Source organism: Gadus chalcogrammus, chromosome 14 (genome assembly GCF_026213295.1).
Source record: "Gadus chalcogrammus isolate NIFS_2021 chromosome 14, NIFS_Gcha_1.0, whole genome shotgun sequence".
Taxonomy (NCBI): domain Eukaryota; kingdom Metazoa; phylum Chordata; class Actinopteri; order Gadiformes; family Gadidae; genus Gadus; species Gadus chalcogrammus.
The window spans coordinates 11,080,125-11,094,935 of NC_079425.1; the positions used below are offsets into that span (position 1 = coordinate 11,080,125).

General features: G+C 42.8%; 1 protein-coding gene across 1 annotated transcript in view; it reads right to left on the minus strand.

Moving 5' to 3' along the window:
• The window catches only part of LOC130403112 (synaptotagmin-7-like), a 58,350-nt gene that overhangs the window by 28,585 nt on the left and 14,954 nt on the right, over window positions 1–14,811 (minus strand). The window contains exon 2 of the mRNA XM_056607284.1: window positions 3,566–3,669. Coding sequence (XP_056463259.1) covers window positions 3,566–3,669 — 104 coding nt within the window. The remainder of the gene's footprint in view (window positions 1–3,565; window positions 3,670–14,811) is intronic.

Below are 14,811 nucleotides of genomic sequence, written 5' to 3' on the forward strand. Positions count from 1 at the left end.
GGCTCTCAGCACACTAGAAACCCAGCAACACGGTCCCGCAGTCCTTCACACTCCTGCAAAGGCTAAGGCTGGTGGAAATAATGGATATTAATACTTGACACACACAGTGGATAGCCTTCATCACTGTCCGCTACTAGAACAGACAATCAGGCTGGTAAGTTTAAGACTAAGGTTTGAAGTCTGGCAACTCCTGTTTTATGTATTTATTTATTTATTCATCACGCAGATGCTCTTATTCCGGGCAAGGTCCCGATCACACCTAACAATTTTATCGCAGCTGGGGCTGTCTTTTTTTTAGTTGTAAACAGCGCTTTGCCCGCTTCTTTTGCATTTCCGAGCATCATTATCAGTGAAATGTAGAGGTTCTATATTTGAAAATGGGCGCTTTGCGTTTTATAGCCTGCAGAAGCTTTGGCTTTGGCAAGTAAAGCAGGTAAGGAAAGGCATGTTCTTCAAGTGGACAATGAGGTGTGCACATTGGAATATCAAACATTTAGAAAAGTTTGAGATTGAGAAGCATTAGATAATGCATACATAATTCAGGTCTTCTGTTGTTCCTGTGTGGATCGTCTGGCTAGGAATGACAGGAGGATGTAGTACTCGTGATGCCTTACAGGTGCACAATTTATTAGCTTGAAGGCTTTTATAATAGCGCATATTGATCACCACATCATAAATAATAAAAACAGATTTTCAAATCTGAGCGAGGTTACAAGCTCAATTAAACTAAGACTCACGCACATGCACACATACAAAAAATTGCTATCAAGTGCATCTCATGTATTATTTAAGAGTATCATAAAATCTTCAAGAGAATGGGGAGCGGAAGAGAGAGAGAAGAGAACACACAACATCGGTAGGATGGGAGTGGGACTAACCCACGCACACAAACACACACACACACACACACATACAGTGACAGAGACAGAGAGACAGAGACATAGGGCGAGACAGAGAGAATGAGAGACAGCGAGAACCAGAGAGAGAGCTAGAGAGGGAGATAGAGGGAGATGGAGAAAGAGAGAGAGAGAAAAAAAGGGGTCAAAGCTACAGAAACGCAAGGAAGGCAAGAAAGACAGTGAGCTAAAAAGGAACTGCAATTATGGTGGTGGAGGAGGAGGAGGAGGAGAAGGATGGATAAAAAAGCACAAGCGGCAGAAAAGAAGAGCGTTTGACACGGAATCATCCGGATGGGGTTAGTTAAGCTGGTAGCAGAGGTGGTGGGTGCTGGGGGGGGGGGGGGGGTTGTGTATATGCATTAGATGGGGAAAGAAGCCCAGAGAGGGAGAGGGAGAGTGAGAGAGAGGGAGGGGGAGAGAGGGTGGGTGAGAGAGATTGGGGTGGGGGGGGTCGTGTGACACGGGATGGGCGGCGGAGGTTGTTGTTGTTGAAGAGAAATGGGAGGGTGCGGGATGGAGTAAGCGAACCATGAAATCTACCCCCTCCTCTCCCCCTCTCCTCTCCCCCTCTCCTCTCCCCTGCTGTATCCTCCAGTGGGCACTTCTAGCTCCCGTTGTCATCAGTACTCACAAATGAGATGCTCAACACCAGCTCCCCTCCACACTCTCCGCTCTCCCTGTCTAGATCCACTCCTCTACCAGCCATGCTCCTCCACCATCTGCTCTCTCTCTCTCTCTCTCTCTCTCTCTCTCTCTCTCTCTCTCTCTCTCTCTCTCTCTCTCTCTCTCTCTCTCTCTCTCTCTCTCTCTCTCTCTCTCTCTCTCTCTCTCTCTCCTCTCTCTCTCTCTCTCTCTCTCTCTCTCTCTCTCTCTCTCTCTCCTCTCTCCTCTCTCACTCTCTCTCTCTCCGGCCCTCCCTACCCCTCCTACTGTCCACCCACTTCTGCTCCCAACGAAGCTGCCCCATAGTGTGGGAGCTAGCCAGCCTCCAAAACCTGACATCTTCATCTTCTTCACACAGCTCTCTCGGTACGGTCATCTGGCGTCTCAGAACATTGGGGTTACTTTGAAGGCAGCGACATTATTGTATTCTTCTCCAAACCCCCTCTGGATCAACTTGAATCGATTCTGCTGAGATCCTTATTCCCCAAATGGAAGATGTATTCTTATGTATTCTTATTCTACATATGGCATATGGATTATGATGTATTCTTAAAGATTCTTATTCCATATATGGAAGATGGATTATTATGTGTTAAGGATAGACAACAACTTACAACCACGTATTCAAGCACAATTTTCGTGATGTAGGGTTGAAGTAGGGGAAGGAGAGACTGTTAGGTAGAGAGAGATCAAGAGGAACACCTGCGAGAGGGCGGTGGTGGTGGCGGTGGCGGGAATACATCAGTGGCATTGTGACAAGGACGAGGAGATAAAGTGGGCAGAGGACAAATGCAGACCAGACTGTGGCGTATAATGAGCGTGCGCCAGCCCCAGAATAACATCATCAACACGGGGTAGGACGCAGACGTAAGATAACGGCGGGGCAAACATCGATAAGCCACGGCTGATAGGCTAATTGATCCGTCCAATGAGTACACCGCGAACTGCGCTCCTCTGTCACTTCACAGACACGATGATAAGAGAGCATATTTCATTTCCTGGACGTATTAAGACCGCGTGGGCTGATGCTGCGCCGTGCTATGCTTCTCTAGGGAAGATCAAAACGCAAGGCTGTTCCGAAATGTTCCCCCAACTCGACTCGCTCAAGACAGACTGCAACCGCTAGCACAAGCACTGGGTGTGGGACAGAGTGAAGGGGACCGTGAGCCAGCCCTAGGATAAAAAGGGAGAGATTGAGATGGTAGAAAAGAGAGAGAGAGAGAGAAAAAAAAATAAACATTACACTACTCCACAGTACTTGAGGAGAAAGCAAGCCCATCGGAACGTATGGGAATAATTACAGTTGCACAGCCGGGAGGTGGATTCTCATTAGCATTATGATGATCGGTTGATGGGGTCGGGGGGTGGGGGGTGGGGGGCTGGGGGTTGGGCACTGTGGGCTGGGGGGCTGGGGGGCTGGGGGGCTGGGGGGCTGGCTAGGAGCAGCATGCCACGCACGCCGCCTGACGTGCGTGTGTGGCGCCATGTTTACATAACCTGCTAGTTGATTCTGCTCCTGTTCGCCCACCAAGGCCCTCCATGTACACTATCTTCCCATGTTTATCATTCACCCTATATTTATGCACACACCATCACCGCTAGCACACAAGCCATCACCAAGGCACACATCCAAGGGCATCCAATCCTCGAGCCACCTGACACTGGTAAAATAACGCATTAGTGGAGAGGAAATCTCTTTCAGCCTCAATATCATGGCATAGCATTTTTCATAATGCGCTAGAGCTATAATTTGAATTTAAATTAATGTTGCCAGCACACATACACACACTCAACCATTAGCCTCTGACATGGCCGACAACTGTATATTAAGGAAACGTCCTCTCATTAGTTTCTCAAGTATGACCTTTATGAGTGTTAATATTATCCATATTTTGCTGTTGCTGCATTGGCTTAAGGGTAATCACATATTGTAAAATATAATGTATATACACACACACAAACACATAAACTGCATATACAAGTCAATGCACATTGTTACTCACCAATTTACGTTGACACCAGTTGCAGACACCACATAGAGCTATGAGCCAAACGGCACAGACTGTCAGCGCAATGGATACCAGTAATACACTGAGAGACACTGAGCCTGGAAGAAAGAGAGAGAGATTGAGAGGGAGAGGGAGAGGGAGAGAGAGGGAGAGGGAGAGGGAGAGGGAGAGGGAGAGAGAGAGAGAGGGAGAGGGAGAGAGAGAGAGAGAGAGAGAGAGAGAGAGAGATACATGCACAGGGTGTGATTACTGTAAAAAATAGCAAAGGGCTGTTAAAATACACACATACAAAATACAAGTTTATTTTTGTTGTTTAGCGAAACAGAACATTAGGATATTCACGGTGTGCTTCATAACCAGCCAAGTACGAGTATTTAGAGTACATGTTGGCAAATAAGTCAGCTGTAACATTAGATTAATCCATTGAGACGGATGTGTCAAATCATGAAGACAGAGTATATCTCTGACAGAGCATTCAGTCTATCTCTGAAAGAGCATCCAAATTCAGTATCTATATAGAATTGCATTCAGAGTCTATCAATGGAAGAGCATTCAGAGTCTACATGCATTCAAAGTCTATGAAGGGAAGCCGCATCCAGAATCAATTCTGTAAGAGCCTCAGAAACGATCTATGGAAGAGCATTTAGAGTGTATATATGACAGAGCATTCAGAGTCTATCTGAAAGAGCATTCAGAGTCTATCTATGGAAGAGCATTCAAAGTCTATCTGGAAGATCATTCAGAGTCCATCTCTGAAAGAGCATTCAGAGTCCATCTCCGAATGAGCATTTAGAAAGAGTCCATCTCTGAAAGAGCATTCAGGGTGAGCATTGACAGTCTATGAAGAGCATTCACATTATATTTATGGATAGTATGGCAGGACAAGGTGTTAGGTGTTACGTAAATTGGGATTTAATTGGATGTTTTGGTATTTGATAAGAGAATGAATGAGACTAAGCTACAGCTTAATTAAAAATAAGATAAATTCATGATGTATTTATATACATCGGGTCAAATAGCACGCAGAACCATGAATGCAAGCCCCGTTCCGGAGTAGACCCACACAGTTCCTTTTCGACATCAGAAGTATACTTGAAGCTTAAAACTGTCCTCCCTCATTTCTCCAGTACATGATATATTTTTGGCCCCCGCATCTCTTGCAAATTATACATTTCAGATGTTTTCCTTAATGAGTTCACCTGCCCCCCCACACCTGTCTTACACCAGACTTCTACATTCACTGAGGGGCCACCAAACAGAGAGAGTGGATTAGTGAAGCCATTATAATCCTCCCTACACAGCCACTGCTTTAGCTCCCCTCTACACACTATCTTCACACCATGTAAGCTATATTTTAATACTCTCTCTCTTATCAATGCACTGTTTCTCAGGGTTTAAGAAAATGCAACGTAGGCAATAATGTGCATACTGCTGTACCTGTTAATTAGGGATAAGCCATGTGAGTTGATAAAAAAAAAAGTGGATCTGTAATTTAAGTATAGGAATGACGGATAAAATATCCAATTGTGGTCAAGCGAAATTCAATAACCTAGATAGCCGTCGCTCAATTTCCCTCCGAGGTTAATTTAGAGTTACGAACCAATACAATACAACAATCAGTACTGTTGGCGAACAGAGGAGAGCAGATTGCCCGGCTCAATATTGAAGCCCGTTTCCATGAGCCTCCCGCAAGCACGTCCATTGGACTATTGTTCCAATAGATCCTATCCAATTAGTATTGTGAATACTTCTAATTATTAATGAATCAGCTTGTGTCCCGGAGCCTCATCAAACACACACCCGTTAAAACAATCAGGATGCAAAGCCCTTCAGGGCACCGCTAGTGAGCGCTGAATGAGTTGTCATAACATTGACATTGCTTTAGAAAACATTTGAGTTAAGGGATAATTGGTTTCCGTCTTAACCAATGCCATCAGGGCAATTTAACACAAAAGGCATCAGGCTGGGCTGCAATTAACGAGCTAAATAACTGAGATCGGCCAAAGTTACAGAGAGTGAACGATGGATGAATGACTGATTGACTTCAGGACTTAAGAGGAAACGCAGGCACAAAGGCTATACGTGGGGCCTTATAGCTTTCCTCAGGATAATACTCATCTAGACTTACATTGACACTATGGATTTTCTAATATGTTAACTAATTAATTTAGGATCTCTGAAGGTAAAACTTCTTTATGCCATATTTCAACAAAATATGCATGCCAAAAAGTGGCATGAAAATTCCAATATTTATTGAGAAAATCTATAAAAGCCACAACGAATTCACAAACCCGTCCCAGCTGTGTTCCTTTTTGCAATTAGATGCATTTGGCATCTGTTGGGTAGAAATTGTCCAGTTGCCTAAAAACAGAACAGTTCATTTGAATTGTATGATGACAATATCTTTCATCATTTCGCCACATAAGATGCCTTTCCACCTTGGGCAAAGATGTCTATTTTATTTTGGACACACAACAAAATTATTATTTTGGATATACAACAAAAAAAGCTGTAACTCTAATTTAGAAAGTGATAACCCTTAATCGTGTGGCCTTCTGAGTTTATTTAACACATTAAGAATAGTGGCAACCCCACAGTCTCCCATTACTTATGCAGTACTGGGATGATTCCCTTAGGTTATGAAGGGCCTGATGAATGGGAACCACATTGGCTACTTTCCAGAGATGTGGTCCCACTGTGCAGCGCTGGGAGTCCTACTGGGCGACTCCCGTGGCTTCAACCATAAACAAGAGAGTCTCACAGCTTGAGGCCATCGCTCAAACCCTCCCTCTCTGCAACACATGGCCTATTTATCAGGTGTTTAGACGCTGGCAATATTGGAGCGTTGGTTTCATATAAAATTGCTGGTAACAGGATGGATGCTATTCCTTTGTAAAAATAAATGTCTGAAGCTACGCATCAGTATACACACACCATAGTAGAGCAACCAATGGACTGTGCTCAATTACTATTCTTGTCTTATATCTTCTCGCTTGCAGTTTTTTTGATTGATGCACCGTAATGTTCACTCATGAGCTAATTGCATAATTTATTACCAGAATGATCGAAACTATTAAATTGAGAAGCTGCCTCATGCTGCCTCATACTGGCTCTGTCTATCTATCTCCTCAGAGTCCCCAGGTCCAGCCCTTCAGTCACCCAACACGATTCATTCTGCTGCTCCACTGCCCAGCCAATGTACATATGTGAGATATTTACTGCATGAATTGAATACTAAAGTGTCCAAAATCTATTGTTAGGAGGTAGACGTTAATTATATGATGAAAAAGGGAGGTTAGCACTAGCTGAAGGATTGGCATATGCTGTGGCTACACTGTATGGCAGGTTGGAATATTGTAGCATATTGGGGTTATAATGCACATGATTGTATAACAATGACAAGAACTCATTTTACATAATATGAAGCCACAGGAAGAAATATTTTGTAGAACCGGCAAGAGGACTGCAGCTCCAACTCTTACTGTAATATTCAACAAGATTGTTATGTAACCCCTATATTATGTAAGTTGGGAATTTAGGTCAGTATCACCCTTTTGTACGAGTTAGCAATGAATTGGTAATGACAAATCCTTAAAGGACCAATCGCTCATGTCCATGACACCCAAACATTTTGAAGCAATGGGCTTTGAGAGAACCAAACCCTCTGACCCCGTCTTTACAAAATGCTTTCAGGTTTGCTTCATTCTGGGGCAGGGCTGCCGACTCCCATGGAAATGTCCCTTCAATCCAGGAGGAGAGGCATGGTGCATCAACGCCTCATCAGAAGGCACCGGCTAACCGTATCAGCCAATAAGAGGCTAAGCATGCAGTAGCATGCGGTCAGCCTTACCTCTATCCCAGGCTTTCTAATCTCCCAAAGGAACGCCTGGATGGCATGCTTGAATATGCATTTGTTGGCGAGAGAGGGCGGGACTTCTGATGGAGCCGTATCATGTGTCGGGGTTGGGCGGTTGGGTGCGTTGAAAAGGTCCGCTACCAAACCACTAGGGTTTCTTGTTTGTTCCGTCGTGATATGAGAACATCTAAATCACTTCAATCTGCACCTACAAAGTTGGTACCTGTAGTCTGTCAACTATGTGGAGGACTATTATCCTGGGACTGTTGAAGCTCAAAGGTAGAAAGAGAACAGACAATCCCTCTTTAATTATCAAGGCCCTTTTATATCAATTGGAAAGCTGGAAAGGCACATGGGCCAAAGAAAACCGAGCAAATGGGTGATTCAGTAGATTACATGCCCCGATGCGTTGAGCTCCCTGGCTGTCACACTGATGCTATTTAAGGCAGTTTAAGTGTGATTACTGCAATCTCACAATATTCTCACACTCACTTTTTATTTAAACTAGATAATTAATTCTACAGCGAATGCAGTGCCTTCTGATACCTCATTGTCATCTGACATTGCTCCCTGTTCCTGGCTGTGTCACATCACTGGGGTGTGTGTGTTGTACTTGTTGCTTCTGTCTAGTGCTGCTGTATCACAGGGAAATCACTGTGTTACCACCACAGTTATTATCATCATGCATTATTATCACCATTATCATTATAATATGTATATGATGCACAGATGATGACGACGATGATGAAAATTATGATATCATATACATTATAAGGAATATGGATAGATGCATTACATTCGCACTTTCAGCAATACAGAAACATGCATTCCACTATGAAACAGCCTGGCTTTATCAGGGTTTCTGCAGGTTGGCCAAAATGTCCAAAAATACATTTTGTGATGCCAGTATTCTGAGTCCGGAATCCAGGGCACAAGCTTGACATAAAAAAGGACCAGAAGTTGGGTGGTCACGTCCTAAATTCACCATGCACAGCAGAACTGACATTTCATCTCACAACACTGTTAGTAGTCTGAAGATGATCTTGTTCATTTTGGGGGGACCATGACGTCCCACATCGGCGGCCACAGACGCCAGCGCGGGGCTCCTGCTATCAGTTATTTGACTGGCAGGTGTGTTTATTCAGGCGCGACATCTCAACGCTGCAGAGGCAGTCAAGGCCATTACAGTGTGTTGCTGCAGGAACTGTGATCGGTTGTCTGTAATGAGGAGAATCCACAGGTTACCCACGAGAGAGAGAGAGAGAGAGAGAGAGAGAGAGAGAGAGAGAGAGAGAGAGAGAGAGAGAGAGAGAGAGAGAGAGAGAGAGAGAGAGAGAGAGTCTCAAATACGATATATACAAATACCCTTGTCTCAAATACGACCACTGATGGAACAAGTAATGTTAAAGGTATGTGTGTTATATGTATCCCAATTGTTTTCATCCTTTTTACACTATGTCCTCAATGTTCATGACATGTTGGGGTGAGGGACCCTTTTTGCACAACTTAAAGTGGGTAAAATCGTATTTCATTGTAAAGCTGAGCGCAGTCCATTTATGCACTCTGTCTAACTGTAATCGCACCCACGTTCAAATCTCGACAATGACCCGTGTAGCTCTTTTGGCGGCTACTCTTTTGTTTTTTTTGTTATTATGTATGGTCCATGTGTGTTACACTGGGGCTCTACTGGCTACACAGTTTTTCACCTTAACATAAGTTAACATAACATTAACTACAGCTGTATGGGTAGTCGACTCATCTAAGTTAGAAATTTAACGTCATGTTACTGGCAGCTATATCATTAGAATGAAAAGACATAATGTGAATAAACGTGACTAAACGTCAATAAAATGTATAAAATAATATACGTTATTGAACATGATTTCTGCCTGAGTAGCTGCCTGAACAACTCCCATGAATTTGCACTCTACTTCACAACATCATCAAACTGTATCTTGTTATGGCTTTGAGACCGCTAGCGGCAGGAATTACATATTATACCTTAAAGCTTCATGCGTGTGACCTCCATCAAAAGAGGCACACAAAATACTGGCTGTAGTGATATTGGCAATGTTAATTCATTGTAACTTCTCCATCCACAATATTCGCAGCCTCCTGACCTTGGTCTGAAACATGCGCAGTGCAGTCGATCTACAATCACAACTACATTACATTAAACAATACCAGGGCCTTCTCAGAGATGGGAAAAAACCTTGGTGGAGTTACAGGTGGTGTTTTGTGATTGGTTATCTGGCTAATTTTCCATAATTTAATCGTAGTCTTGGGTTACCTCTTATTTTATTTATTTTTTTGGTGTAGATTAGGCTTTGGAGATGTAAAAAAAAAGCACAACGGGCATAAGAGAGCAAGATATTGGACCGAAACTTCCAAAAACACATTCCCTACCTATCTGCTCCTCCCACATTACGTTTCTCCACCAATGAGAAGTGTTGCAATTCACACAACTGGTATTCACAGGCAAGATGGATTCCTCGAACCAATCAGGGAAGAAATGCCCTTACTGGTCAGAAATAGGCTGAAAGAGGGTCCTGACCTTAAGTGTTATCACGTTCCACCGCAAGGTCATTTCTGTTGAGCTGTGTAAGCATATTAACATTTCCTTTCACAACACTGGAGCGCAAATAATTAGACTAAGCAATATCCAAAACATATGACAGATACAGATATCCCTCTATGCAAGAGTGAGGGAGGCTCTCTCTTGCCTCTCAAATGATGGAACTGAAACGAATATCACTCCAAAGCCATCTCTTCCACCAATAACGCAACTTGAAGCACCCTGTTCCAGGCATTCCGTCAGGAGATGAGAACCCCTGGGAATGAGTTTAGGTCAGAGATGAGCCGTAAGGGGTTTCAAATCTAAATTGGCTTTTACAGATGCAGGCACAGTCATGTCGAAACAGAGAATCTCACAACCCATTTCACTCACTAATAGCTGACGGATGGTTGTGTCATTTCTTACCAGCTACACTCAAATAATAGCTCTTAAATTGTCAAGCACCTTTATTGGCCAGTTTTCTTTGTCAGTAAGAAAGGTAAGCCAAGCTTTGGAGAGGTGAACGGTTTCTGTTGTACTTTCTTGTGACTGTTTTTGGCTAATTAGACTTCTTTGTGAAACAAAAGTATTTTCCTTTTTTGAGCTGCAATATTCTTAGTCGGGCATTCGAAACAGTGTTTGTGGGTACAAGCCAGAGATGGGTGTGGAAGAAGAATGCACGGCGATCTCATTGAGGTTCTTTACATATAGGAGGCAAGGCATGTTCAGTATTGCCCTCTGCTCTACCAAACAATTACTGAATTGGTATTCTTTGAAAGACCATTACATTTTTTTACTTAAATATAAACTAAGTGCTTCTCAAAGTATGTACTGAAAAACTATCTACAATGTGATCGATATATGGGGCATCAAAAAAAACATCCCCTTGAAGGGCAAATAAAAACTGAACTAGGGAGACACTGCCAACAAATGATTTGACTTCTGTCATCATTGCTTAAGTGCATGGCCCACACAACCACTTATGTAACATATTTAGCCCTGGTGGCAGGCAACATTAGTTATATTGGCCCAGAACAAATGGCCAAGAGTTATTCTTGACCTTGACTAAATGCCGATAGCCCAGGCTTGTAAAGCAAGGCTGTACATCACCTGACTATATGATGGGGTACACCTAAAATTGTAACTTATTGGACAATTCAATTTCTGGGTTTGTTCTCTATTAGTAGAGCAGTTGCTGGCTGGGTATGGAGAGAGAAAAAAGTGATTCCTCATACCTGTAAGAGATGAGCAATATAATTGCTCATAAAATAAATATAAAAATTCTGTCTCGCTGCCCATGATTTAATTTAACTTAAGGTAACCTTCTGTATAATTTTTTTGCATTTTTCTATTGCAACAACCAAAGAAACTGAGCCTTGAAGTTAAGAAATTACCCTTTACAGAGCCCCTTGCTGGTTGGCATCACCTGCTCATCAATTGTATATAGAAAATGGATTGTAACAAATATATTTTTATTTTCATTTTTTTTTACTATGAACTTGAGGTAAGACAGGCGCCAGAGCTAGAGTGGAAGGATAGTAGAACCCCAACTGGTTCCTATAGCTGCAATCCCTCGGATTTAAAATTGTATTTATTATAACAAAATGATATGGCTGTCGAAGGAGTGACGCACTCGCCATCGCAGTTCTACTAGCCACCCACTCTACCCTTTGTCTTAACACAAGCAACAGCATGTTTCATTACAAAAACGAAACAAGCTGTCTAAGTATAAAAAATTATTGTTTTAATGAGTTGCTACACAGCCTACCACACATTTATTAACCTGCAAGTGGCTTTTTAAGTGTATTCTGCACAATACTACAATAATGAAGTATTTAAAAAGGTATAAACTGTGCTCTCTCAGTCAAGTTTTGTACGATAGTTAGACACTAAATTCAAAAAAAGAATTCAAGTACGCCTATTTATCCATATAGCAAATTTTCATTAACATAACATAAACATACTTGATACGTTGTTTTTTTTGGCAAATCCCCCACACACACACTCCCACACGCATATGGTTTTTATACCTCTGCTCTCCAATGCAGGCGTAGTACACCCAAAGAGCTACTTTTGAACACACAAAAACATACATTCACGTTTGCTGAGTGCATGGCGGCTGGGGCCTGTAGGCACACAGTTGTCATGCGTGATTCATCAGCGGTCACTTCCACATCAGTTTCTCTCTTCAGAAAGCATGCACTCGATGCGCAGGGCCACCTCCCCATCGTCAGGAACACAAGCAGTGCGATGTCTGAAGCAGCGTGGAAGGCTTTCTGTAGCAGTCAGAGGCCGTCTCTGGCTGTTACAGAGACCATCGCGTGGTCGAACACATGCAGGACTATTCAGCAAGCAGATGGGCCTCCAGAAGATGCTTCTGCCTACGTGAGCCCAATCTTACCATGCTCCCAATCCATACTCTCATTCGTTCAATGTAAGAAAGAAAAGCAATATTGAGATGGATCATGTTATTTATCTTAGTCTTGCTATTTGTTTTTTCATCTTTAGTGTATTTGTTGTTTCCCAGCTTAATGAAAAGCTAGCAAATATGTTAGACTCATGGGATAACGCACAAAGAAAATGTTTGGTTAGTAATACATTGTGCATGTGTTTAAGGATGTGTGCATAATTGCTCTTCTAAAACAGCATAAACCAAGCTGTTGTATTTAAAAATATCAACATAGCCAGGATAAAACCCACTTACCCACTTAACCTTGGATAGATGGTTGTAGATGTCTAACCAAAGTGTGTCTGAAAATAGTCCGCTTTTTAGAGCATGTTGATGTGTTGCATGTATTCCGTGAAGCCGAGGTCAAGTTTCCACTTTATGGACAATAATAATCTATACAGATCGATGCAGAATAAAACTCTGTGCTCTGTGTGGATCTCAATATCCTTTATTTTTCTTTCGGCAGTAAACTCTCACCATTGCTGATTTTCCTGACCCCAATACGTAATGTGTTTCCTTATTTGTGTGTTTTTTTAAGCATGCATAAGTATCGTTTCAAAAGCACACATCCTTGCTCGTGCCCCGGAGCAATGTGACTGACAAGTCCTCTTCAATCCCGTTTGTTTGTTGTTCTGGTTATACAAACACAACACAACAGCAGGAAAATAATCACGTTGTGTCAACCAGTCAGAGACTCTCAAACAGAAGTGAGCTCAATGGTGTGCAAACATGCACTGCGTCATAGACCCACCTCGGTGGCAAACCCCGTCCGGCACATATGGTATGTATGAATTGATGAGGTCCACATTCTATTTGCTACATCACGTTGTGAATGAGTCAATAGACACAGCTGTTTTCCCAAACTGAACATTTCGGGAAGGTGTCGAATAAAAATGTCTTTGTGCACAGAAAAGCAAACTAGGGCCTGATGATAGTTACACAAAGGGTTGTGTTGCAAGTACTAGATGATCTGAGGTCCTACTGAATTTCTGGGTATTGCTAAATGCAAGTTAGTTGTTTGAACGGTGGGGGGAACGACCGCTAACAGACCTAAACCCCTTACATTTGACAGGAAATGAAGCCTTGCCGGAAATTATGCTCTCTCTCTCCGTTGTCCTCCGTAGTGAGACAACCTGAAGATATCGACAATCACTTTGTCACACTGAGAGATTTAAAATATAGATTCACAAATTAAAAAAAAAAAAACATTGAGCGCGTGCTAAATCCGCATTGGCTAATTAAGGATTACCAGCGACATTGTTCAAATATTTGTATCCCACGACAAGAAAGACATGTTGCTACGACAGTGTTTACAACACACATCTTCTGCATGTCACCACCCGAATATGAAGGGCCCCCATAAAGACTTTTAATTGGTTCGGCATATCAGGTCTTATTTTTGACTTCTTTTAATATTTCCACCCAGTTTCAGCAAAGGCTTAGAAACCTAGTGGTCCATGTTGTCAACACCATTCAGTGTAGGAAAAGGTTTGGTTAACTCGCCAAAAGTGAACAGAAATCAGAGGTGGGTTGTGTATAGTGCTTGATGATGTCATCGCATTAGAGTGTCTTTTATGATGTCATTACGGCAGTAAGAACTGAGAACAGTGTTACTTCGCTGCATAGTGATGGACTGCTAGGCTGACTGACTGTGACACTAGAGTCCATTAAATCTAACATCTGACCCCCCCGTCAGGCACACCTCCTTCAGCCCGTTTGACCAGACACACAAACACAAACACACACACACATACACTCACACAAACCGTCTCTGTTGGGAGGAGGGGGGTTTGGGCCCCTGTGGTCCTGTTGCCCCCCGCCCCACACTCCCCCAGCATCATGCATGGCTTCATTTGTTGTGTTGCCTATGATGTCTGAAAAGTGCGCGCACACACACACACACACACACACACACACACACACACACACACACACACACACACACACACACACACACACACACACACACACACACACACACACACACACACACAGAATTCCTAAATGTGTGTTCATTTGGACGTCTGGTTGTTTGGTTATTCGTCTCAGTCAACAAGTATTTTGTTTGTTTGGGATTTATCTGTTGATCTATGAACAGACAAATCCCTTGACATTTACAAAGGCTAGATTGGCTGGTGCTTCTGTCCCAGGAGAGCAAAAAGTTATCGAAGGCAATGAAAATATATAAAGACTGAAGAAAATAGCTTTGAGTGTGCGTTTGCATTGACAGGGCAGTGTCTATCTGTGAGTGCAAACATATGTGTGCATCAGAGGCAAGTGAACATGTAATGTGCACAGGTCTGTGTCTGTGTATGTGTGTGCATGCATGTTTGTGTGAGTGTGTGTTTCTTCATGTACGTATGTGTGTGAGCGTGGGTCTT